The following is a 27,331-nucleotide window of genomic DNA, read 5'->3' on the forward strand; positions in this document are numbered from 1 at the left end:
GTTAGGGAAATATCTTGAATGGGACCCTGAAGCCATGACAGTTGGGGACGCTTGGTTGCTCAGATCCACTGCTTTTTACCAGGTGGTAAGGGAGCATTTCAACACACAGCGATACTAAATACCTTTCCTGGACATTATTCATCTATCTGATCAGGTATCCTGACTCCTGGCCCCCACCTGTCCCTCACCCATCCCCCACCAACCTCAATCCCTTCCTCCAACCCCATGCTTTGTCTCTTTGTCTGACCTTCTCTGTTTCTGAATAGGTTTCCTGGATCACTGTCTCAGATTCATCAATGCTTAACTCCGAGGCATCTAGAACCTTCCTTGACAAGGCAAACAGCATAGCATCATGAACGCTAAGGAACAGCTGGGCCTTGGTGATGCCGGCGTCAAAGAAATCATTCCTCTCGAATGTCCTGACTACGGAAGCTACAAACCAAACCCAGAACACACACAACGTCAGACACCTGGGGAGCAGAGGACCTAGGGTGCAAAACAGCCCTCTCATGGGGTGAAGGATACTCACAGTGACACCCTGCGATGAGTATCAAAATGTTGGAGTTATGAAAGGCATTGCATATCTGCGGGGGGAAAGAAAATCAGTATCAGAAGGCTTCATACTTGCTAGGAAAGGCCTTCTAATTAGCTGGGTTTTAAAATCCCTTCAGTCCTTCACTTGCTGGTATATGTACCTTGCATCCCAATTCAGCTCTACAAACATTTGATGAGTGGACTTTCCTATGCCAGAAAACATCTAAAGTGCTGGGAATGCAAAGGAGAATCAGACTGTCTCATGTGAGGGTGGGGAGCAGGAGGGAGAGCTGCCCATAGTCTCTAGGGGGTAAAGAGTATATGTCAAGAGAGGATGTCGGCAGGAGGAAAAGCCCTACCATAGAGACAGGTACAAGTGTGATGCAAACAATCAGGAGAGTCATCTCAAGCAACTATATTTTGGCATGACGGCCTACTGTTTGCATGTGAACCCCTTCCCCCTGGAGTTTACTGAGCAGAGGAAGCAAGATGTGGCTCAGAGATGCTCAAGTGATGCAGTAGGGAATGGAATTTCAGAAACTCTGAGGGCTGTATTCAGAGCTGTGCTGCAAAGTTGCATTTGATTTTAGTAAAACATCAGATGCTTAACTGTCAGATAAGTAAGCATCAGCTACTGTCCTCAAGTTTACTTCAGCCAATATATACACTGTGGGGCAATAAATCTCAAAGTTCACTTCAAAGCAAATCAGTATCGACCTTCATACTCTAAAATCAGGTAGACACCAATCCTGTGCACTAAGTTAAAGTGTCCAAAAAAACCAGACTCTGCTTCTTTCAGTACCAAGAGGAAACAGTCATTCTTGATCATATGACAAATCAAGTCATTTGGCAAAGGGCCACAACAGATAGACTCTAAATGACAAGTGCTGGAAAAGGAGAGTTCCATGAATTAGGAAAAAGCTTAATCTGAGTGGTTGTTTCCAATAAGAATGGACTGCAGCCGGGCGCGGTGGCTCACTTCTATAATCCCAGCACTTTGGGAGGCTGAGGTGGGTGGATCACCTGAGGTCAGGAGTTCAAAACCAGCCTGGCCATCATGGTGAAACCCCATCTTTAAAAAATAAGAATAAAAATAAATAAAATTTGAAAAAGATTTGGTGCCTCTACAAAAGGAGGAGGAGCAAGGGAGACAATGACACAACCATTCTCTATACCATGGAACAGAGAGAAAGTGTGATCTAAAGTCAGATGCTTAAAGTTCCAGTGCTGGACAGGCCACTTATTAGCTGTGAGTCTCAGATTCTTAAGGGAAAGTATGGCCTGTCTCTCAAAGTAGTTGTGAAAATTACATGGTGATTGTGTAATATGTGTGTCCAACTCTGTCTAGCATGTAGTAGACACTCAGCAACGTGGGTTGAATAAAATTTAAAGTAACAACTATAGCCCAAGACCAAGAGAGGAGAACATAGCCTAGTAGAACAATCTAAGATGAAAAAGCCCAAATAACAAGAGATTATCGAAGCATAATCTCTTATACTTTTCTGAGTCAATAAACAGGATTTATTGACTCCGAAAACAGGGTTGAAAAATAAATGGATCTCATGGATCAGAAAGCTCTTTATCTCTTCCAAACCTCTCATTTTGCAGATAAGAAAACCGAGACCCAGTGCAGTTTAGCAACTTGCCATGGGTCAGATGGACAGTGAGCATAAAGCCAAGACAGAGCATACATCTCAGACCGCAAACTAGAGTTTTTTTCTGCTATGAAAAGCTTCCTCTTGCCCCAGATCAAAGAGAAGCTGGACTCACTTAAGAGGCAGTCATATTCCCTTAGGAAGGAGAAAATATGACAGAACAGGATCTGAGGATAAAAGAAGGAAAACCATCCAAAGGAGCAAATCTTAAGCATGCAAACACAATGAGTGTTCAGGATGTTCAAACCTGAGCCATCACCAAGAGGGAGACACAGTGCGGTGAACTGAGATAAGCTGGCTAAAAAGGAATACTGTACTTATGGGTCATTAAACAAATCAATATGGTTAGTTGTGCACCTAAACTGTCTGTACCATATAGGAGGGAGAGAAAGAGCTGTCACAGAAAACCAAGAGTAAAAAAGAAGTCAGGTCCCACGGATACAGCTTTTGAAGGGGAAATCATTCCTGTCCTTTTCACCCGAACATGTGTCAGTGAGGAAGGAAGTGGGGAAGACCCTACAGGCACTGGACAGGCAGCCCCAAGCTTGAGATGTCATTTCATCCCAGCTTCTTTAAACTGGAGTACAAGACAGCCTAGTGCCTTTTACAGGGCTGGCTCAGAGTAGCTGGACCATGGAGAATTCCTGGTGAGCTGCTTTTTTTCTGAAGCATTTAGACCTATTCCTTGAAGACATTTGCAGCTGAATCCCAGGATGTTCTGGGAGTTGCTGCGCATAGCTCAGATTGCTGTTTCAGTGGAGTTCAAAGCGTCCTCTTTTTTATTTCTCGAGAAATCATAATGTGATATGCTTACCGAACCAACCTCAGTTCAATACATCAGAATTGGTTCATTTTAGAATGGGTGTGGTGGCTCACACCTGTAATCCCTGAACTTTGGGAGGCCAAGGTGGGTGGATCACTTGAGGTCAAGAGTTTGAGACCAGCCTGGCCAACATGGTGAAACCCTGTCTCTACCAAAAATGCAAAAATTAGCAGGGTGTGGTGACACACACCTGTAGGTCCAGCTACTCGGGAGGCTGAGGCTGAAGAATCTCTTGAACCTGGGAGGTGGAGGTTGCAGTGAGCTGAGATTGCGACACTGCACTCCAGCCTGGGCGACAGAGCAAGACTCCATCTCAAAAAAAAAAAAAAAAAAAACCAGGCCGGGCGCGGTGGCTCACGCCTATAATCCCAGCACTTTGTTGGGAGGCCGAGGCGGCTGGATCACGAGGTCAAGAGATCAAGACCATCCTGGTCAACAAGGTGAAACCCTGTCTCTACTAAAAATACAAAAATTAGCTGGGCAAGGTGGTGCGCACCTGTAGTCCTAGCTACTCAGGAGGCTGAGGCAGGAGAATTGCTTGAACCCAGAAGGCAGAGGTTGCGGTGAGCCGAGATCGTGCCATTGCACTCCAGCCTTGGTAACAACAGCAAAACTCCATCTCAAAAAAAAAAAAAAAAAGAATTGGTTCATTCTCTTTTTATTTTGATTGACCTTATACTGCTTTCATTGTCCAAGGTTCTGGTGGCCTAGCAGTCACATAGCAGCTGATCAGTGGCTAACAGGATTCAATCAGGATCAGGGTGGGGTTGGGGATGGTAGGAGGTGGATCAGAGCTTCTGCCAAGGCCTCCCCAGTACTTGCCTGTCTTAATACGACTAACCCACGTGCATCCACATAGTGTACCATGGAGAAATCCAGGATGATGGTATGGACACTGGGCAGTAGAGGTGCATCTGAGGAAGGGATGAGTGATCTACTCCTCCCCCTGCTTTCCGCCATGTTAGGCAGCCCTGGCAAGCTGTTTCTTGATGGGTTATTAGGAAGCAAAACATTCTCCACCTCCTCCAACTGTTGCCCTTGATTTTTCTGAGACACAGACGATACCGTGTATGGCACTTGGTCTTCAGATGAAGTTTGGCTTGTGTTCACACTCTCAAAACCTGAGCAGTGGATCAGGTTAATGGAGGATGCTTTGGGAGCCAGCTTATTTTCAAATCGCTCTGTGTAAACAATCTGGGACAACAGAATTAGGGGAGGGCTGCGGTAAGACTCCAACAAGGCCCAAAGGGCTTGCAACGATGCTATTTCTTCTCTCTGCCAGCTCACGTCTCTCTCTCATGAAACTTCTCCCCCGACTAGGTACTGTGCATTTTTTAATTGGACATCTGTCACTTCAAGCTCACAACTGAAGCCACCGCAGTCATCTTTCGTCATCTTCACCACCCACGGCATCCCCCTCCCAACTTCTGATGTTTGTCACTGTCCCAGTAATCCTGACTTAAAACATCTTTGTTTTATTCCTTTTCCTCATCCTTAGGTCCTAGTTAGTCTCCAGCGCCTACTAATACCTTGTGTGAAGTATTTTTTTTCCCATCGGTCCCTCATCTCAGCACCTCCTTCCTTTATCAGTGCAATAGTCTCCTTTCGGACTTCCTTTAGAAGACAAAAAGCACTTGAAGGCTGGGTACAGTGGCTTGTGCTTGTAATTCTAGCACTTTGGAAGGCTAAGGCAGGTGGATCGCTTGAGCTCAGCAGTTCGAGACCAACCTGGGCAACATGGCAAAAATACAAAAAAAAAAAGAGTTGGATGTGTTGGTGAGCCTGTAGTCCAAGCTACTGCAGAGGCTGAGGTGGGAGAATTGCTTGAGGCTGGGAGGTGAAGGTTGCAGCACACTATGATTGCACCAATGCACACAAGAGTGTGGGAGATAGAATGAGACTCTGTTTCAAAAAAAGAAAAAGCTGGCACGTGCCTGTTGTCCCAGCAACTTAGGAGGCTGAGGTGAGAGGACCCCTTAAGTCTGGGAGGTCAAGGCTGCTGTGAGCTGTGACCACACCACCACATTCCAGATTGAGCAACAGAGCAAGAAAATTTTTTTTTTTTATCTAAAAAAAAAAAAAAAAGAAAAAAGAAAAGAAAAATTCCATCAGCAAGGCTGTCTTTAGTTTTCACTGCTGTCAATCTCCTAAGGCCCAGATTGCCTGCTGTAGCTTAAGGACAGTCCCAAGGACCAGGAACATAATGATGTGCAGGATGCAAATGTGGACTCTGCATTCACAGGAACCAGACTCTACCCAGCAGTGTGCACATGCTCATTAAAGGGATAAGTAAAGCCAGGCATGGTGGCTTATGCCCATAAACCCAGAACGTTGGGAGGCTGAGGTGGGTGGATCACCTGAGGTCAGGAGTTTGAGACCCGCCTGATCAATGTGGCGAAATCCCATCTCTACTAAAACAAAATTAGCCGGGTGTGGTGGTGCATGCCTGTAATTCCAGCTACTTGGGAGGCTGAGGCAGGAAAATTGCTTGAACCCATGAGGCAGAGGTTGCAGTGAGCCGAGATTGCGCCACTGCACTCCAGCATGGTGACAGAGCAAGACTCTGTCTCAAAAAAACAAAACAAAACAAAAAAACAAAATTAGCTGTTCGTGGTGGCGCATGCCTATAATCCCAGTTATTTGGGAGGTTGAGGTAGGAGAATCGCTTGAACCTGAGAAGAATTTTCCATGTGCCAAAGATCACCCCACTGCACTCCAGCTTGGGTAACAAGAGCAAAACTCCATCTCAAAAAAAAAAAAAAAAAAAAAAAAGGTTAAGTAAGAATATATATGGATGAGAACCATAAGCCACATGGAATAATGAGAAAAATACATTTGCTAGAGTGGTATAATTCTGAGTGACATTTCCATTTTTTAAAAAATTGTTTTTCTAACAATGTTGCTTGTGAAATAAATTTTAAAGGGGAGTAGGGGGCAAAAAGAAGAAAATTTTAAAATTTAAAGATAAAAACTGTATAAGGTAGTATATATTGTATAGCAGAAAAGAAAAGTGGCGTGGATAGATGATAATACTGTAGTTTTCAATTCAAAGGCGAGAGCTGTTCCCAAGGCTTGAAGGTCACTGGGGCCATGCATTTGGGGAATAGGCCAGGGTTAGCCCAGTGCAGGGAGATTTGAGCTCCTCTAGGCAGAGGGAATTCTCTGAGAACCACCTTTTTTTTTTTTTTTTTGAGACAGAGACTCTCTCTGTCACCCAAACTGGAGTGTAATGGCACAGTCTTGGCTCACAGCAACCTCTGCCTCCTAGGTTCAAGTGATTCTCCTGCCTCAGCCTCCCAAATAGCTAGGATTACAGGCATGAGCCACTACACCCAGCTAATTTTTGTATTTTTAGTAGAGACCAGGTTTCACCATGTTGGCCAGGCTAATCTCGAACACCTGACCTTCAGTGATCTGCTCACCTCAGCCTCCCAAACTGGGATTACGAGGCATGCGCCATTGGGTCTGGCCATCTGAGAGCTGCCTTTTCTCATTCATCTACTCTACATTCTTATCTTTTTACAATCCCCTCTTGTCTTATCTGCCTGACCTTACTTCCCAGCCTAAGCCTCTTATCCTAAGGGCCCTACATTTATTTCTACCTTGGTGTAGAAAGTGTCCAAGCCTGTCTATGGACTGGGAATCCTCTTTTTTCCTACCCAACATCAATCTAAAATTCTCTCATAAATTTCCTAGCACAGTCTGTTGCTACCGTAAGGTTTTTCTGACTTTTGAGCTCATGCCAATCTCCCCTTACCCTGTCTTAAGAGCTGTCAGAATCTAAACATACAGTTTAAAACATAGCTGAATACTATATTGCATGATTCACTAATCTATTTTGTCTATTTTAAGATACACCACCGTTCTGAAAGGAAAACATAAACTATGACATGTCATAGATTACATGATGTATCTTAAATGTCAGAGATGTGAAAAATATCTTAGGATTGATAAGATCCAGCAATAGCGTTATATGACACATTAATAGAGACTTGTCTTCCTAATTTGATTTAAAACTCCATGATTTGTTTCAAAATAATCCTGTGATTCTGAGGGGCTATAGATAGGTGGAGGTATAGATGAAACAAGATTGGCTATGAGTTGATAAATCTTCAAGCTGATGTGGGACATGAGTGTTCATTATACTTCTCTCTACTTTTGTATGTGTTCAAATTTTCTTTTTTTCTTTTTAAAGATGGGGTTTCACCATGTTGGTCAGGCTGGTCTTGAACTCCCGACCTCTGGTGATCCACCCACCTTGGCCTCCAAAGTGCTTGGATTACAGGTGTGAGCCACCGCGCCCAGCCTGTTCAAAATTTCTATGAAAAAAAATTTTTTTAAAGAACTACCTGGATAACTTGAGAATATTATGCTAAGTGAAGTAAGCCAGTCACAAAAAGGCAAGTGTGATTCCACTTACATGAAGTATCTCGAATAGTCAAATTTATAGAAAATAGAATGGAGGTTACCAGGGGATGAGAGAAAAGGAGAATGGGAAATTTGTTTGTTTTTGTTTTTTGAGACAGAGTCTTGCTCTGTTGGCCAGGCTGGAGCTCAGTGGTGCAATCTTGACTCACTGCAACTTTCACCTCCCCCGTTCAAGAGATTCTCCTGCCTCAGCCTCTCGAGTAGCTGAGATCACAGGCTAATTTTTGTTGTTGTTGTTGTTGTTGCTGTTTTTTGTTTTTTTTTTTTTGAGACGGAGTTTCACTCTTGTTACCCAGGCTGGAGTGCAATGGCATGATCTCAGCTCACCGCAACCTCCACCTCCTGGGTTCAAGCAATTCTCCTGCCTCAGCTTCCCAAGTAGCTGGGACTACAGGCGCGCGCCACCGTGCCCAGCTAATTTTTGTATTTTTAGTAGAGACGGGGTTTCACCTTGTTGATCAGGATGGTCTCCATCTCTTGACCTCGTGATCCACCCGCCTTGGCCTCCCAAAGTGTTGCTGTTTTTTAAAGATGGGGTTTCACCATGTTGGTCAGGCTGGTCTCGAACTCCTGACTTCAGGTGATCCACCCGCCTCAGCCTCCCAAAGTGCTGGGATTACAGGCATGAGCCACTGCACCTGGCCAATTTTTGTATTTTTAATAGAGATGGGGCTTCACCATATTGGCCAGGTCAGTCTTGAACTCCTGACCTCAATGATCTGCCTTCCAAAGTGCTGGGATTATAGGCGTGAGCCACTGTGCCCAGCTGGAATTGTCATTTAATGGGTATGGAGTTTCAGTTTTATAAGTTGAAAATATTCCAGAGTTGGATGGTGGAGTGATGATTGTGCACCAGTGTGAATATACTTAACACTACTGAACTGTACATTTGAAAATGGTTAAGATGGCATATTTTGACTGGGCATGGTGGCTCATGCCTGTAATCTCAGCACTTTGGGAGGCGGAAGTGGGCAGATCAGCTGAGGTCAAGAGTTTGAGACCAGCCTGGCCAACATGGTGAAACCTGGTCTCTAAAAAAAAAAAAAAGAAAAGAAAAAAAAAGATGGCATATTTTTTGTTTTTTGAGACTGAGTCTCACTCTGTTGCCAGGCTGGAGTACAACTCTGCAATCTTGGCTCACTGCAACCTCTGCCTCCTGAGTTGAAGCAATTCTGCCTTAGCCTCCCAAGTAGCTGGGACTACAGGCATGCACCACCACACCTGGCTAATTTCTGTGTTCTTCGTAGAGACAGGGTTTTACCATGTTGGCCAGGATGGTCTTGATCTCTTGACTTCGTGATCCATCTGCCTTGGCCTCCTAAGGTGCTGGAATTACAGGTGTAAGCCACTGCGCCCGGCCAACATGGCATATTTTAGGTTTTTTTTTTTTTTTTTTTAACCACAGTGATGAAAACCTCCTTTTTTATACTATTATACTTTTGGGCACATAGTAGGAACTGAATAAATACTGGATGATCCTATTCTATTCTAAAGTGTATTTGCTAATGTCCTGTAAATGCTCTCTCTGCAATACTCAGCACAGTGTGTCTATGAAATAAAAATTAGGTATAATGTTAATTCTGACCTCTTGGCTGGGAAGTTGGTATTTTCCAGGAGCTCAGTAGAACCTATGCTCCATTAGAGTGTGTCTGAACAAGAGTGGATGCTCAAGCACCTGCGTGGCGTGTGGAGGCATTTGTGTCTATGTGTTTCGGCGGAGGGTGTAAATCCCTGTGTATAGAGAGAGCTGCCCCTCCAGAGCGTGCACTATAGATGAGGTGATCGCTGAAAGACCCAAAAGCTAGAAATGAGCAATCCTGTTCTGGGGGAAGGGAATACTTAGACCAAGTACAGGTTGGAAATAATGAGCACTTTGTAATTCTCATCAGCAAAAATAACCTTCAGATGCTGTAAAATTCCCATCTGAAATAGTAGCCTGTCATCCTCCCTGCTCCTTTCCCCCTATCTCCCATCATCATTTTCTTGGCCACAGGGAGACATCAGGAGACCCAGCAGTTCCTTGAGAAACCCAGTGACCTTGACCCTGCCCTAGTTGGAATCAGAAAACAATCTTTAAGTCACTTATTTTCAGAAATCTAAAGCTAGGCAGGTAAAAGCCAGGGAAATAGGTACAATTACAGAATTACAGTATCAACAGGCAACATGTACTCTGGTCACTGGTCATCCAGTAGAAGTCAGAATACTTCCTACCTACTTTCATGTGAAAACCTGAATCTCAAGGGAGAATTCTGTGCCTTTTTTTTTTCCTTCAGTCAAGCCTCCAAGATGAGAAGAAACTTGTGTCTTAATTTCTGAATTCTCCAGGGTCCATCTAAAAGTCAAACTCTCTTAGAGGTTTTGATTTTTTAAAGAAATGACTAGTGTACTCCTTTATAAAGTATGGAGAAAAATATAGGAAAGAAAAGGCATTTCTCACCCTGGGCAGTGGCTCCAGATCATCGCAGTTGCAGAAACACCTGCAAATCTTTTGTTCCTGTAGATTGGTGCCACTTGAATTAAACAAGGTAAAAATTTCTTCTTCTTTAAGAGGCACCCTTACCATATCAACCTGAAAGACATGAGAGGTCTCATCCAGAGGGAGAATGGTGGAAAAGAAGGTGAAAGAGTGGGAGATGGATGCCAGTGGGGAAAGTGGGCAGGAGGGCAGTTACCTCTTTTTTTTGAGACAGAGTTTCACTCTTGTTGCCCAGGCTGGAGTGCAATGGCGCAATCTTGGCTCACCGCAGCCTCCGCCTCCTGGGTTCAAGCGACTCTCCTGCCTCAGCCTCCTGAGTAGCTGGGATTACAGGCATGCACCACCATGCCTGGCTAATTTTGTGTTTTTAGTAGACACAGGGTTTCTCCATGTTGGTCAGGCTGGTCTCAAACTCCCAACCTCAGGTGATCCACCCACCTCAGCCAATCCCAAAGTGCTGGGATTGGCAGTTACCTCTTTTAACAGCTTATGCTTTAGGTGGTAAACATTTACAAATGTAATCGAGCTGCAGCACTGGAAGATTTTCACCCCAGGAATGGTGATGATCTGTAAGACAAAATGTGAAGTTGAGAGAAATTTCTCAGTTCCTTTATGGAGTAAGAATAATACATCCTTAGAAGCTCCTAGAGAATCTGTATTCTTCTTTTTTTTTAAATTTTTTTTTTAGACAGTCTCACTGTGTCACCCAGGCTGGAATGCAATGGCATGATCTTGGCTCACTGCAACCTCTGCCTCTCAGGACCAAGCTATTCTCCTGCCTCAGCCTCCTGACTAGCTGGGATTATAGACACTTGCCATCATGGCCTGCTAATTTTTGTGTTTTTAGTATAGATGGAGTTTTACCACATTGGCCACACTGATCTCAAACACCTGGCCTCAGGTGATCTGCTCACCTTGGCCTCCCAAAGTGCTGGAATTACAGGTGTGAGTCAAAGCACCTGGCCTGTATTCTTCCTTATTAGAGATAAGAACTAGAAAATTATTTCCTTCCTTTTTCACCCTCTGCTTTTCTGGCTGTCTTCTTTCCCCCCTCCATTTCCTTACTCTTCTCTTTTTCTTGGCCGAACTCTCCTTAAAGCACATTTACAAATGATCTTTAACTGGCTGCAATACTATAAGAATTTAGCTACTTAAGAACCCATCTCGCCCAGGTGTCACAGCTCACACCTGTAATCCTAGCACTTTGGGGTGCTGAGGCAGGCGGATTGCCTGAGCACAGGAGTTTGAGATTAGCCTGGGCAACATGGTGAAACCCTAATCTCTACTAAAATGCAAAAAATTAGCTGGGTATGGTGGGACACACCTGTAATCTCAGCTACTGGGGAGGCTGAGGCAGGAGAATTGCTTGAACCTAGGAGGTGAAGGTTTCAGTGAGCCAAGATCAAGCCACTGCACTGCACCCCAGCTTGGATGACAGAGCAAGACTCTGTCTCCAAACAACAAACCAACCCATCTCTACCAGAGTACATCAATTCCCCCTCCTTTGTAAATGTGTATCTGCAGTGCAGGAAACAATGGCAAGGGATTTTGGAGAAAAACTAAGTATGAGGTGGGGCCCACCCTATCCCTTAGGCAGAGAAATGGGACCAATTTGGATTCTTACCTCCCGATAATCATTGACGTTTCTATAAATGTTGGTGTTAGGGATTTGACCCAGGAGAACAATCTTCATTCTGAAAGGAAATGCACTTGCCTTTAGGTCAGAGTTGCCTTACCTTGCCTTGGTTAACCTCCTATTACCTGAGACAAAGTACCTGTGTGAACGAACAGTGGTGATGAAGAAAGCAAACACGACTGAGATAATTAGTCCAATATCCAGTCCCAGGAAAACTGAAGATAAGAATGTCATCATCCAAAGAGCCTTATGGAAAAGGGAATGAGGGGAAAAGGAAGATCATGAAAATGAGTATAACCCAGAAAATGATCAGTCCTGTCTCTCAACTCACTTTCACCCTCTCCCTTATACACCTGGGATTTAGAGAAATACTCATAGCCACATGGACTGGTGCCATCACAAACGATAGGGCCCTCAAGGATGCCTAGCAATTCTTGTATGCATCCCTGGTCACCTCTGTCTTCAAATGTCTCTCGAAACTTCAGTTTCCTCATGTGCAAAATAGTAATAAAGTCTACCTTATAGGTGTTGTTGAGATTAGGAATACCATTTGCAAACCCAACTAGAATACTCACCAAGTGGTAGTTGCTATTTTAAGACCTATAAGAGTTATTGCAAATCTGGACCAACTTTTTCAAGCCCCTACCCCACCACCTTCTCCATTATTTCATCTTCACAGAAGAAAAATAGGCTGACATTCCCTTAAATATCTACTTTCCTCACCACCTGCCACTTGTCAGTATCTGTACTCAACGTTTCCTTGTTCTCTTCCATCCAGTTGGAAGTGTTATCTCTCCTCCTGGAATAGAATCTCTGTGTGCTAGACCACACCCTCTCTTAGCTCCTCAGGGATCTGGTTCCAAAAGTTACCCCCTTTCTGACCTCTGGTTTCGTGCTCCAGAGAGAAGAGGGAGCTTCCGCAGCTATTCTGCCTAGCAAGACAACTCCTTTGCTTACTGGGATTGGAGAATCCTATCCTGAAATGCATTCACATTAACTGGATTAAAAGTAATTCAAATTTGCAATGAATGACAAACCCTTTTTGCTAGACTTGCAGGTAACTGTAGCCACTTAATCCCTTTCATTTAATTTTGCATAGTTGGAAGGAGGTCTTGTTTTCATGTGCCAACAACCTTGACTCTTCCTTTTAAGCAAAATTCTCCGTTTTAAAGCAAAACTCTCTCTTTTAAGCAAAACTAGGCATCAAAGAGTTGTTTGTGCTCTTTAAGTTCATGGCAGATCTCTTTTGTTTGTTCTTTCTCCCTCTCTCCAACCTCTCTTCTGCCCTCGCCTTCCTCAGCCCAGGCGTCTATACTCACACAGTCATATTGGTCCTCCCTCCACAGACTGGGTAGGTTAGAAATGGTTTCAAGGTAGGGATAGACATTGCTCAGAATAATACCAGCCAGCACAGCCTGTGTGGAAAAGATAAATCCTGGTTCATTTTCCCTTTGGGGTGTAAAACTCACAAATCCCCACAAAGGAATCACAAAAAGTTAGCCTTGCCACTTTGAGATATTTTGCATTGATATTTTATGTGAAGACCATGTCTATGTTTCAACTCATTGTCCAAGCAAATAAATTTTCTCTACGTTTTTCTTTTCTCATCCTTTTAGAGACAGGGTCTCGCTCTGCTTAAGCTGGAGTACAGTGGCATGCAATCATAGCTCACTGCAGCCTTGAACTCCGGGGCTCAAGACATCCTCCCCACTCAGCCTCCCAAGTAGCTGGGACTACAGGTGCATGTCACCACTCACAGCTAATTTTGTCTCTACATTTTTTCTTTTCTTTCTTTTTTTTTTTTTTTTTGAGATGAAGTCTCACTCTTACTGCCCAGGCTGGAGTGCAGAAGAAAAATCTCAACTCACTGCAACTTCTGTCTCCCAGGTTCAAGCAATTCTCCTGCCACAGTCTCCCAAGTAGCTGGGATTACAGGCATGCACCACCACCCGCAGCTGATTTTTGTATTTTCAGTAGAGATAGGGCTTCACTTTATTGGTCAAGCTGGTCTCAAACTCCTGACCTCAAGTGATCTGCCTGCCTCAGCCTCCAAAGTGCTGGGATTACAGGTGTGAGCCACCATGCGCAGCCTGTGTACATTTTTCTTTGCTCTTCTCCATAATTTGCCAAAAACACAAGGCAAGGTCAGGGCAAGGTCAAGGCCTGACTGATTCAGCTGGGAAAGCTTACAATAGTCCCTTTCAGATTCAGGTAGTTCATCACTCACATAGACAGTGAGAGGAAGAAGAACTTGAGGAAATCGGAAAGGGAAAATCACCTGCTAACCATTGAACAAACCCCGGGAGACAAAAACTTCTTATCTGAGCAATTTAGAAGGGAGCAAAGACCACCTGGTAACCATCCAACAGGCCATCTCCTTATCTAGGAATTTAGAAGTAATCAAACCTCCCTACTATCTAAAATTGGTATGTGATTCCAGGCCTCTTTCAACTTTTATAAGTAACTAACATTTCTAAACATCTCTGGAATGCTATGCTGAAACTCATTTTACAACCCTAAGCTTCCGCCTTAAGGTCCATGAATGCTCCAAAGGAAAACCCACTATAGTGCACTCAGTCCTGTTGCTGAAGTGCCCCACTGCACCCTTTTGCAGTGTTCTTCCTTGCTAGTAAACTTTCCTTTTTCAAACCTATATTATTGTCAGTAAATTCTTTTTACCAACTCACAAGTCGACCACTCACCGGTGCCTGGGCTTCAACATCTTGCCCAGCATAGCTAAAGGTTATAGTCATTGGGCACGGTGGCTCACGCCTGTAATCCTAGCACTTTGGGAGATTGAGGTGAGCAGATCACCTGAGGTCGGGGGTTCGAGACCAGCCTGACCAACATGGAGAAACCCCCGTCTCTACTAAAAATACAAAATTAGCTGGGTGTGGTGGTGGGCACATGTAATCCCAGCTACTCAGGAGGCAGAGGCAGAAGAATCACTTCAACCCAGGAGGCAGAGGTTGCGGTGAGCTGAGATCGCACCATTGCCCTCCAGCCTGGGCAACAAGAGTGAGACTCCATCTCGAAAAAAGAAGAAGGTTACACTCATCAATCCCTGTCTGTTTCAGTGTTACTTTCGGTGTATGGAACAAGACCCATGGGAGCTGGTGCCTTTGGCTACTTGGTCTTGCCTTGTCTGGTTTCCTGAACATATCTGTTACCAACATTATCTAGAAACCATTCTCAGATGGGACGATAAATTAAGAGAACTTACACTCACAGAGACTCTAAAACAATTCCAATTGAGCTTTTCTTCATGTTGAATCATAATATACTGTAATGATTTCACTAATGAAATACCATTTTGTTTATCAAATTAAATGAGCAAATGTTAAATACTGATAGCCAAGTGTGGTGGCTCACGCCTGTAATCCCAGCACTTTGAGAGGCTGAGGTAGAAGGATGGCTTGAGCCCAGGAGTTCGAGACCAACCTGGGTGACATAGTGAGATGCCATCTCTACAAAAAAATAAAATAAAATTTGCCAGGTGTGGTGTAGATGTGACTATAGTCCCAGCTACTCAAGAAGCTGAGGTGGGAGAATCACTTAAGCCTGGGAGGTGGAGGCTGCAGTGAGTAGTGATCGCGCCACTACACTCCAGCCCAGTGGAAGAATGAGAACCTGTCTCAAAAAATGAAAATAAAAGCATTGATAATACCCCATATACATGGTTGTTGAGTATAATAGGATGCTATCGTTTTGGAAAATCACTTGACAATATATCCAGAAATGCTGATATGCTTTCACACAACTATTTTGTTTTCCTTTTGGAATTTTATCCTAAATCCTGGCCAGACACAGTGGCTCATGTCTGTAATCCCAGCACTTTGAGAAGCTGAGGCAGGCAGATCTCTTGAAGCCAGGAGTTCAAGACCAGCCTAGCCAATGTGGCAAAAACCTGTCTCTACTAAAAATACAAGAATTAGCTGGGCATGGTGGTATATGCCTGTAATCTTAGCTACTCAGAAGGCTGAGGCATGAGAATAGCTTGAACATGGGAGGAAAAGATTGCAGTGAGCCAAGATCATACCACTGCACTCCAGTCTGGGCAACAGAGGAGAGACTCTGTCTCGAAAAAAAAAAAAATTATCCTAAATCTAGAAAATAGTAAATATACAAAATTACTCATTGTTATTTATTAAAAAAAAGTAGACAATATAATTTTCCAATAATGTCAAATGTTATAGAATAAAGTATGCTATATATTAAATAAAAACAAGAATATAGGGGAGAGGAGTGAAAAAAATAAAAAGAATATAGAATTGTACAGTTAGGTTACAACTATGCAAAGTGATATCCATTTATGAAAAATAATATTGGTTGGATAAATGCCAAAATGTTAGTTTTTGATTTGTGATCATGAATGACATTTTTCTTCCTTTGTTTTTTTTTTTTGTTTTAAGTCGTCGGGGTTTCACCATGTTGGTCAGGCTGGTCTTGAACTCCTGACCTCAGGTGATCCCCCAACCTTGACCTCCAAAGTGCTTGGATTACAGGCGTGAGGCACCACGCCCAGCCATGAATTTTTTTTTCTTTTTTTTTTTTGAATGACATTTTTATCTATTTTGCATTTTCCAAAGTTTTGAAAATGAACATGTTTGCTTTTCTAATGGAGAGACAGTTTCCTAAATATGAGAAAATGAAGATTTAAATGCATAAGGATATAAAAATTGTCAGGGCTTCAAAGTAGAATTTAATCTACTTTAAAGAAACATTTTTGTTCACACCTGTAATCCCAGTCTCCTTTTGGGAGGTCAAGGTAGGCGGATAACCTGAGGTCAGGAGTTTGAGACCAGCCTGGCCAACATGGCAAAACCCTGTCTCTACTAAAAATGCAAAAATTAGCCAGGCATGGTGGCAGCTGCCTGTAATCCCAGCTGCTCAGGAGGCTGAGGCAGGAGAACAACTTGAACCCAGGAGGCAGAGGTTGCAGTGAGCTGAGATTGTGCCACTGCATTCCACCCTGGGTGACAGAGCGAGACTTCATCTCAAAAAAAAAAAAAAAAAGAAACATTTTCTTGTGGTCATGAAATTCTTGTATTGGTTTAATGTTTCTTACCCTTTTTCTAGCTGTCCTCTTCTCTATATTCTCTGCCTGGGAATTAGAACTGATCCTACCACCAGGACTCAGTAAGGCTGAGTCGACACTTACTCTGGCTTTCTGAGGGTACCTAGACCCGTTGGATACAATAGGTCCATAGAAGAGGGAAGAGCAAAGATGAAGTTGGCAGAAATTACTTCTTTCTCACCGTGCTATCTTCTTTCAAGTCAAAACCTTCAAACCTTCTTCAATTGAAGAAATATGATGGGAAGCAAAAGAAACTGAATTTCATAGTGTTTTTGAAAGATTTTTGACTTGAGGCAGGAAGTATGGAGAGGAAACAAATCTTTTCATAAAACAATATAGAACAACATTTTTATCCTTCTGAATATTATTTATTTATTTATTTACTTTTGAGACAGAGTCTCGCTCTGTCGCCCAGGCTGGAGGGTAGTGGCGCAATCTCAGCTCACTGCAACCTCCGCCTCCCAGATTCAAATGATTCTCCTGCCTCAGCCTCCTGAGTAACTAAGACTACAGGCGTGTGCCACCATGCCTGGCTAATTTTTTGTACTTTTAGTAGAGATGGGATTTCACCATGTTAGCCAGGCTAATTTCTATCTCCTGACCTCGTGATCCACCTGCCTTGGCCTCCATGTGCTGGGATTACAGGTGTAAACTATCATGCCCAGCCTATACTTCTGAATATTAAGGTAAAACATGCTCATGGTGTGAGAACAAGTTAAACTCATACATAATTTCTGTTATCCTGGAGATAACCATTGGTATGTTCTGTATTTTTATTCCACACAAAATTGGAATAATATGGATATATAATTTTGTATCATGTTTTTCAAAGTTTGTGTTGGTCCTCTGGTAACTAGTGGAGATCCTAGCCTGAATGCACCACTAATGACTCTAATAAGGGTTTTGCAGCTATTCACAGTTTGAGAAAGAAGTCATTTATAGCTTAGTGCTCATAGAACCTTATTATTACAGTAATTCAACTATTCCATTGATCTTATTATAATCACAACTGCTCACTCAGAAACATGCTAACTAGATGCTGTAAAATTAATGTGATGTACATGGCTAGCCAAAAGCAAGGGCTGTTCTAGCCCCAACATGTTTGTAATAAAGGAGTCCCAACTTGTATCACTATGCTTCGGTGAATTCTGATCATTTTTGTTGTCTGGAATTTTATAATTCTGCTTCATTCTGTTGTAAAGAAAAAATATCCATGTCCATCAAGATGAAATTTGAGTGGAAAAAAATATCCATGTCCAAAGTAAATTAGTGAGTGGCCCTCCTAAAATAGATTCCAAGGTGATAACACCAAAGGTGCTGTAGAAACTGCATTCCGGAGATGATGTCTACTGGGAGTCAGACACTTGTGTGTCAATGTGAGCTTACCAGTACCACCCTCCTGACATCAATTTCATGCCTTGGCTCCAAGGTCCTTGAATCATATGGGCAGAAGGCAGCAGCAGCCTTGTGGTGGTTCTGCTCTACTGAAACCTGATATTCACCAGGTGGAAAGGAAGCATTCAGGATGGAGATCACATTTACAACCACCCCAGCTTCAGGGACAGCCACCTCAGTGTGTAACCCAGTTGCTACATCAGCAAAGAAACCTTCTCCCACCTCCCTAAGTACTACATAAAAATGGCTGGCCAGGCACAGTGGCTCATACCTATAATCCCAGCACTTTGGGAGGCAGAGGCGGGTGGATCACCTGAGGCAGGAATTCAAGACTAGCCTGACCAACTTGGAGAAAGCTGGTCTCTACTAAAAACACAAAAAATTGGCCAGGTGCGGTGGCTCACACCTGTAATCCCAGCACTTTGGGAGACCCAGCTGGGTGGATCACGAGGTCAGGAGTTTAAGACCAGCCTGGCCAGCATGGTGAAACTCTGTCTCTACTAAAACTACAAAAGATTAGCCAAGAATGGTGGCTCGCGCCTGTAGTCCCAGCTACTTGGGAGGCTGAGGCAGGAGACTTGCTTGAACCCAGGAGGCAGAGGTTGCAGTGAGCTGAGATTGTGCCACTGCATTCCAACCTGGGTGACAGAGTGAGATTCCATCTCAAAAAAAAAAAAAAAAAGACAAAAATTAGCCAGGTGTGGTGGTTCATGCCTGCAATCCCAGCTACTTGGGAGGCTGAAGCAGGAGAATCGCTTGAACCTGGAAGGCAGAGGTTGTGGTGAGCCAAGATCGCGCCATTGCACTCCAGCCTGGGCAATAAGAGCAAAACTGTCTCAAAAAGAATAAATAAAAATTAAAAGTAAAACATAAAAATGGCTACAAAAATAAAAATGGCTAATGAGAACATGAAGAAAACTTAAAAGGAAATGATGGTCACTGAGTATGGATCTACTGTAACTTAAGAACAGAAGAATTATAGCTACTAATTAACACCCCTGGCCTCTCTAAATACAAGGTGCTTAGTTTCACACAAAGGGAAGAAATGACACATTTGTATGTAGAGGCATCCTAGCTGAATGCTGAATTAAAACTCAACTTTCAGACCTGCCTTCCAGTGTTGTGAACTAACCAAGAGGCAGTGTGGCAGCAATGAGAAGATTGAGTTCACACAAATGCAGAACAAGGCCTCCTGGAAGCAGTGTAGGAAAACAGATGGCATGAAGGCACAGTGAGTTTCCAAGCCCGTGTTGGTATGGCATCTGAAATCTATTTTGATCATTTTTCACTGAATCCTTACTTACAAAGCTTATTTTATAACTCAAGTAATACAAAGAATATTTAAAGGTAATAATAACTAATTTATATTTTTTTTTCGGTGTATTTTTTAGAGACAGGGGTCTCACCATGTTGGTCAGTATGGTCTCGAACTCCTGACCTTGTGATTTGCCCACCTGGGCCTCCCAAAGTGCTGGGATTACAGGCGTGAGCCACTGCACCCGGCCACCTTTTTTTTTTTGAGACAGAGTCTCACTCTGTCACCCAGGCTGGAATGCAATGGCATGATCTCAGCTCACTGCAGCCTCCCAGGTTCAAATGATTCTCCTGCCTTAGCCTTTCAAGTGGCTGGGATTACAGGCACCTGCCACCACACCCAGCTGATTTTTTTTTTTTTTTTTCTGAGATGGAGTTTCGCTCTTGTTACCCAGGCTGGAGTGCAATGGCGTAATCTCAGCTCACTGCAATTTATGCCTCCTGGGTTCAAGCAATTCTCCTGCCTCAGCCTCCTGAGTGGCTGGGACTACAGGTGCACACCACCATGCCCAGCTGATTTTTGTATTTTTAGTAGAGATGAGATTTCTCTATGTTGGCTAAGCTGGTCTTGAACTCCTAACGTCAGGCAGATAATCTGCCCGCCTTGGCCTCCCAAAGTGCTGGGATTACAGGCACAAGCCACCATGCCTGGCCCTATAACTAATGTTTCTTGAGTGTTTACTATAAGCCCAACACTATTCCATCCATCTACCTATCTATCCATCTACACACCATATAGATCTTATATATAAATATACATATATATGTGTATATATGTATATATATCACATCATTTAACCCCCAACCCTGTAATACTGATAATATTATTTTGAATGAAAGGGACTAGAGATAGGCTGGAGCAACCACTGGGGATAAATCTGAATTCATTTCTCCTCAGAGATGCCCCCCCGCTCAATACACAACCAAGGAGCAATCCAGAGACCTGGTTGTTGTTGACTCTCTTATTTGATCAGTTCTACTTACATTTGGCAGTGCGTAGAAAAAGTGTCCCATCTTCACCATCAGGAGCAGCATCACACCTGCGCCTACCAGAGATGCAAACTGAGGAGACAGAGCCGGTTGGAGAGAAACCATCAGGAACGTATTAGTCCCTGTCTGTAACTGAGGCCTTCTGCTTGGCGAGAAGCATGTCAGTTTTTCTCAAAAGGAGTTGAGTTCACCACGAGTGTATTTTTGTTGAACTGACATTTTCAAATCTTAACAAAGTGTTAAACATGTATAGGTACTCAATAAATACTCTCTGAATGAATGGAAAGATGCTCCCTGAACGTTCCACATTGTCCTGGGCGTTTGAATCTTTACTGCCACTGCTCTGTGCTATGAATCTGAGTTCTCCTCAAATTTGATTTGCATCTCCTCCTAAGTTTAACCTCTCCTTGCACAATTTAGAAAAGCCCTGAAATCCCAACCATCCTACTTCCCATATAAATACATTTCCCACCCCTCACTCTGCTGTTTGCTGCTTGGGTAACTGCCCATCTAGCAGCTTCAGTGGTGCTTCACCTTAAAAAACACAAAGATAGTCACTTCCCATGTTCCTGCTTCAGTTTCTCTCTGCTTCAGTGCCATCAAAAAGAAAGAAAGAAAAAGCTACAAACATGAGTCAAGGCTGTGTATAGCAGCTCTGGATCCTATCCCAGTTGGGTTGACTACTTTGGGCTCAGTGCCTCTTGGTAAGCAGTGATTCTCACTTGGCAAATAAAAGTGGAAAACTAAGAAGCATAGTTTCCTTGATAAGCCCAATGCTCTCTGGATAGTCTTGAACTCATTATATCCTCTATTGGTAAATTTCCATTTTGTAAGCACCTAGTAATAAAAATAACATAAAGCAGTGGCATTCTCCACTGTGTTGGGAATAGGAAATGGGGCAAAACTATAATCACAAATCAAAACAATGGCACAGAAAAGCAAGTACTGAGAGAGTGCCTCAATTCTAATCTACCAAAGGACCACTCAACAATGATTCTCTAATTTTTCTCTGTATTTTTTACATCGGGAGTCGGGGAAACATACCTTCCCACTGGGTTCCCTCTTATACTCATTGCTATTTGTCGCATAAATTAATTGCTGAAAATAATATCAATGCAATCAATGTCCTGCTTCTTTCTTCCCCAGCCTTGCTGACTCACAGCTAAAGTGAGTGGCCTGATGTGGAAAGGCTGAATCACACGAGAGTAGCGTAGGAAGGACTCAGAAAAATGGATCACCATAACTGAAACTCAGAAAGCTCTGATGGCAAACATTTTAGATATTGTGGAGCTGAGACAGGTAACCCCAGAGCCTCTCCAGCCAGTCGACATGTCAGCCTGTTGCTGGATCTGATTTCTGACTCTAGCTTCAGTTGGTCTTTGCTGATGCTATAGAAGAAAACTATTTTCATTAGCACAGGAAATATATATCAGTATTTTCTTTTCTGCCACTTTTTTCTCCAAAATTCTTCTGATCATTTTTGAGGAAACAAAGGCAGGCAGACATCAAAATAAGTTGTATAAAACCTAGGTTAGGCAGGGCATGGTAGCTCACACCTGTAATCCCAGCACTTTGGTAGGCTGAGGGAGGTGGATTACCTGAGTTTAGAAGTTTGAGACCAGCCTGGCCAACATGGTGAAAACCCATCTCTACTAAAAATACAAAAAAATTAGCTGGACTTGGTGGTTGGCACCTGTAATCCCAGCTACTTGGGAGGCTGAGGCAGGAGAATCACTTGTACCTGGGAGGCAGAGGTTGCAGTGAGCCAAGATGGCGCCACTGCACTCCAGCCTGGGCAACAAGAGCAAAACTTCATCTCAGAAAATAAATAAATAAATAAATAACCTAGGTCAAAATGAGTACAAACTAGACACCAAATCCCATAAAATTAGCTGCTCAGAGAGGGTTGGAGATTTCCCCCTTGGCTGCACATTCGTAGGAATGGGCTTTGGAATTAGAGGACCATCCTCAGTGGCACTGAACCTCAGGAAGATGCTCGATGGCTCTCAGAAGCTCAGGTTCAGTGACTAAACAGGGTTTAAAGACAGCAAGCACTGTCTTCCTGTTTTACATCTCATACATCCTTTGTTAGACCAGATTTTCCATCACTTTTCTAGGCTTTCTTGAACAAAGACTCACTCTGCCTTCTCTCCAGAGAGTCAAAGACGTGTGAGCTCCCATAGCCACAGCCAAAATCAACATGCAGACCCTCAGGCATCAACTGGTCCATGTGTAGGGGGTTCCATGAAGTAGAAGAGCAGATGATGAACACCTGCTCAGGCACTTGGGACTTGAGGTAGAAGTGATGATTTTTGAACTCTTAAGTGACAGGCACGTATGAGCATCTAATTTAATTCTTATGACAGGCAAGTTTGTTTTATCCCCACTTTCCAGATGAAGACTAGAGCCTCAGAGACCAAATTAATTTGCCCAAGGTCACATACACCTAGGAATCGTGGAGTCAGGGTCAACTTCCCCTGACCATCTGACTCCAAAATCCAGCCTTTCTCCACTGTCCCATTAGCTTCCTCTAAAAAGAGTGCAACACATTCATTTATTTTACAATAACCCATTTTTAAAGTTGTTCTGGGAGCCTGGGCAAGGCAGGTCCTTGGAAAGCAGGGAGCAATGAAAAAAACCTAATCTTGGAGAACAGGGAAGGACAGTGATAAGAATGGGATGAGCAGAAAGATGGAGCAGGGGACAGCCCAACTGGCCACAGGCCTACTAGGGCTCTTCACGTCCCCTTTGCCATGGGTCAGGCCTGCCAGTGCCTCAGGCTGGGGCTGTGGTCAGAAGGACAGGTAGGTTTTGCTGCAGCCACTGGAGGGAAGTCAGTTCTTGACAGCAAGAAATTAAGTGAAATCTAGACACATATACACAGTTTGCATTTATGCTAGATAAAAAATAAAAGTAAAGTGACCCTTGATGTCAGATTATTTTTGAGAGGTTCAGAGCCAGCCCCCTACTTCTCTTTTTTGCAATCCTAAGGAACTTTGAAGAAATGGGGCATTCGGCCGGGCACGGTGGTTCACACCTATAGTTCCAGCACTTTGGAAGGCTGAGGCAGGTGGATCACGAGGTCAAGAGACCGAGACCATCCTGGTCAACAAGGTGAAACCCCATCTCTACTCAAAATACAAAAATTAGCTGGGCATGGTGGCATGTGCATGTAATCCCAGCTACTCGGGAGGCTGAGGCAGGAGAATTGATTGAACCCAGGAGGCAGAGGTTGTGGTGAGCTGAGATTGCGCCATTGCACTCCAGCCTGGGTAACAAGAGCGAAACTCCATCTCAAAAAAAGAAAAAAAAAAAAAAAAGAAGAAGAAGAAGAAGAAATGGGACATTCTCAGGCAGGGTGAATCAAAAGTCCCCAGTGGGAGGGGCACAATGGTTCATGCCTGTAATCCTAGCAAATCTCACTTGGCAAATAAAGTGAGGTGGGGCCGAGGTGAGAAGATCACTTGAGGCCCAAAGTTTGGGCAATTTAGTGAGACCCTGTGTACCAAAAAAATTTTTTAAAAATCTTAAGGCCTCCAGAGATAAGAGGTGGAGAGAAAACTCCACTGCCGTGGAATGAAGAAGATGAATGAGTCTCAGAGGCCTTTTCTGGTCCAGATTAGAAACTCAAGAGTATAGTCTGGGCAGCTGCCATGTTTAGGGCCAGGGGCCAGAAGCACTCTCTGCTTGAGCCAGCAATTTGCAATGGGCATGTCAAGGTTTCAGGGAGGGCTTAGCAGCATTCCTAGGGACACGTCTCCCTGAAGAGGGATGCTGCACTGCATTGAGAGGTGTCACAGGCAGGAACCGTGCTGCACATGTGAACAAGGTGGCAGTGGAAAACAAAATGAGTGCCATAGGCTACCTTTCAGGCAGACCTTCTGTCCAACAGGCTAAAATGCTAAAATGGGCTTGCTCAGGGTTTGGAAATTCAATCATCCACCAAAACCCTGGCCATTCTTCCTCTAGTCTGCATTGCACACACAAGCGGAATCCTGCCTTTAAGACAGCTCTGAGGCTGAACTGAAGCCCTTCTTCCTCCTTCCATCTACACATATCCTAAACCCCTTTCAGTATTCCATGAAATCCCACTTCTGCCATCATTCTCCTTCTTGCAATATTTATGCTGCTTGAAAAATAACATTGTCCTCATTCTGCATTCAGTTTTCCTTGCACTGTGATTTAGGTTTTTTTCTAGCTGTGCACATCTTGTCTCCCAAATTTACATTATGCTTATATACTGTATAAACAAATCATGTCATAAAAAGTTAGTGGAACTAATCTCTGGAATTGCCATTTCCATTTCCTCTTATAAAACTCTCTCATTTTGACTCCAAAGTTTTTGCATGCTTGTACGAAACATTCTTCTTTTTAACATAGCCCAAATTTCTTCTGTCTGTTTAGCAGTAGTGGAAAAGGCCAATGTGTCTGGAAGAAGCTCTGTGACAAACAAAACTCGGTCCACACAAAATGGTACAATGTAGTCTTTCTTTCTTGCTTTTTAACAAAAGTAACCCATTTATTAAAGGCCAGTGATGTCTCAAAGAGTAGAGGAGCATCTACTGGTCTTTCAATCCTTCAGTCTTCTGATGGCAGACTTTACCGTGACAGTGGAAGTGGTATTGTACATCCAGGCACCGCCAGCCACTGTCTTCATGCAGGAACCACAGTGCCAGATCCCCACAGCTTGTCTCTTCATCTTGGTTTTGCCACAGAAAGAGCAAGTGTACTTGGCATGCTGGCTGATTTCAATTTTCTTCACCATTTTCGGAGGGAGGCCCCATAGCAGGTCCCGTATTTACCGACGATCCCAACTTTCTTGGTATGTTTGGCCATGTTGCCGGTCTGAGCCCAGAGAGCTTTTTATTTTTTAAGAAACAGGGTCTCACTATGTTGCCCAGGCTGGAGGGCAGTGGGTATTCACAGGCGCGATCCCACTACTGATGAGCACGGGAGTTTTGACCTGTTCCGTTTCCAACCTGGGCCGGTTCACCCCTCCTTAGGCAACCTGGTGGTCCCCACTCCTGGGAGGTCACCATATTGATGCCGAACTTAGTGTGGACACCCGATTGGCATAGAGCACTACAGCCCAGAACTCCTGGGCTCAAGCGATCCTCCCACCTCAGCCTCCCGAGTAGCTGGGACTACAGGCACGCACCACTGTGCCTGGCCAATATAGTCCTACTCTAGACCAAGCTTGTCCAACCTGTCGCCTGCGGGCCACATGTGGCCCAGGATGTCTTTAGATATAGCCCAATGCAAATTCATAAACTTTCTTAAAACATTATAAAATATTTTTGCATTTTTTTCTCATCAACTGTTGTTAGTGTTGGTGCATTTTATGTGTGGCCCAAGACAATTCTTCTTCCAATGTGGCCAGGGAAGCCAAAAGATTGGACACCCCTGCTGTACACCCATGCTCTCACCCCTGCCTAATCTTTCTGACTTGTATTAGCTTTTACCTTATGCTTCACCACATATTTGCCCCATGGACTATGACACTTTGTCTCTCCATGTGAAAGTTTACTATTCATTCTGCTGACACATTAGTTTCTGACCATGGCTACATCTTTTGCTGTGTTTCTTCAGCAGAGGCTTGTCTTTGACCTCTGCCAGTTTATCTGGCATCTGAATGCTGACTCATTCAGATTTCAATTGGCAACCCCAGTTTCAATTCTGATAGTTCTCTGACATTTTGTCATGCTACATAGTTGAGACAGGTTTAGCACGTTGTAACTTTTATCTAGTCAGTTCAAAACTCAGGAACATTGGGCCAGGCATGGTGGTTCATGCCTGTAATCCCAGCACTTTGGGAGACTAAGGCAGGTGGATCACTTGAGGTCAGGAGTTCGAGACCGACCTGGCCAACATGGTAAAACCCCATCTCTGCTAAAAATACAAAAATTAGCTGGGCATCATGGTGCATGCCTGTAATTCCAGCAACTCAGGAGGCTGAGACAGGAAATCACTTGAGCCTGGGAGGCGGAGGTTGCAGTGAGTTGAAATCACGCCACTGCACTCCAGCCTTGGTGACAGAGCAAGACTATGTCTCAAAACAAAAACAAAAAGAAACAAAACTCATGAACATTAGACTTATAAAATCTCATGCCTGCAATTAGACACTTTGCCTCCACAGTCTTTTCAATCACCATTCTCAGTTATGCTTAACACACACCTAAACATTTAGTTTACTGACTCAAAATACCTGCAGAAAATCTGACCTAGATAATTTTCTCTTACACACAAGTAGGACACTTATACGTTCTCCAGGCTGTCCTAGATGAAGACCTGACTCCCTGTCCTGAAAGCCCCTTGCCCTGCCCTTTGACGAAACCACGAAAATTTTTAGTTTGCCCTCAGGGTGGGTAGAGTTGTATTATTACTTTCCCAGAGTAGGTGTGAGAATGCATCTTCCCATAGTGGGGAAAAACATGAGCAGATGATGGCAAGTTAACCTAAATATTCTTCTTTTTTTTTTTTGAGACGGAGTTTCGCTCTTGTTACCCAGGCTGGAGTGCAATGGCACGATCTCGGCTTACCGCAGCCTCCGCCTCCTGGGTTCAGGCAATTCTCCTGCCTCAGCCTCCTGAATAGCCGGGATTATAGGCATGTGCCACCATGCCCAGCTAATTTTATGTATTTTTAATAGAGACGGGGTTTCACCATGTTGACCAGGATGGTCTCGATTTCTTGACCTCATGATCCACCCGCCTCGGCCTCCCAAAGTGCTGGGATTACAGGCTTGAGCCACCGCGCCAGGCCCCGTTTTTGTTTTTTATTTTGTTTTATTGAAGTGGAATCTCATTCTGCCATCCAGGTGGAGTGTATTGGTACCATCTCAGCTCACTGCAATCTCTGCCTCCTGGGTTCAAGCGATTCTCCTGCCTCAGCCTCCTGGGTAGCTGGAATTACAGGCGTGTGCCACCACGCCCAGCTATTTTTTGTTTGTTTGTTTCTAGTAGAGATAAGGTTTCACCATGTTAGCCAGGCTGATCTTGAACTC

General features: G+C 43.8%; 1 protein-coding gene, 1 long non-coding RNA gene and 1 pseudogene across 16 annotated transcripts in view; 1 reads left to right on the plus strand and 2 right to left on the minus strand.

The window, feature by feature from the left end:
- The window catches only part of LOC144582132 (uncharacterized), a 30,939-nt gene extending 29,302 nt beyond the window's left edge, over nt 1-1,637 (plus strand). The window contains exon 2 of the long non-coding RNA XR_013534190.1: nt 267-1,637. This is a non-coding gene — a long non-coding RNA (uncharacterized LOC144582132). The remainder of the gene's footprint in view (nt 1-266) is intronic.
- SLC26A8 (solute carrier family 26 member 8) overlaps nt 1-27,331 on the minus strand; it is a 96,742-nt gene that overhangs the window by 9,527 nt on the left and 59,884 nt on the right. For 10 of the 15 annotated variants that reach the window (XM_035295455.3, XM_078369057.1, XM_035295451.3 and 7 more), the window contains 9 exons: nt 20,323-20,400; nt 12,872-12,967; nt 11,692-11,798; nt 11,541-11,610; nt 10,391-10,483; nt 9,878-10,009; nt 3,835-4,206; nt 530-584; nt 248-432 (listed from right to left, as the gene is read on the minus strand). In XM_035295455.3, the coding sequence (XP_035151346.2) occupies nt 248-432; nt 530-584; nt 3,835-4,206; nt 9,878-10,009; nt 10,391-10,483; nt 11,541-11,610; nt 11,692-11,798; nt 12,872-12,967; nt 20,323-20,400 (1,188 nt within the window). The remainder of the gene's footprint in view (nt 1-247; nt 433-529; nt 585-3,834; nt 4,207-9,877; nt 10,010-10,390; nt 10,484-11,540; nt 11,611-11,691; nt 11,799-12,871; nt 12,968-20,322; nt 20,401-27,331) is intronic. The other 5 variants (XM_035295453.3, XM_035295452.3, XM_035295462.3 and 2 more) reach the window with 3 other exon arrangements.
- Nucleotides 24,757-25,188, minus strand: LOC144582130 (large ribosomal subunit protein eL43 pseudogene; annotated as a pseudogene).

This window comes from Callithrix jacchus, chromosome 4 (genome assembly GCF_049354715.1).
Source record: "Callithrix jacchus isolate 240 chromosome 4, calJac240_pri, whole genome shotgun sequence".
In the NCBI taxonomy this organism is placed as follows: domain Eukaryota; kingdom Metazoa; phylum Chordata; class Mammalia; order Primates; family Cebidae; genus Callithrix; species Callithrix jacchus.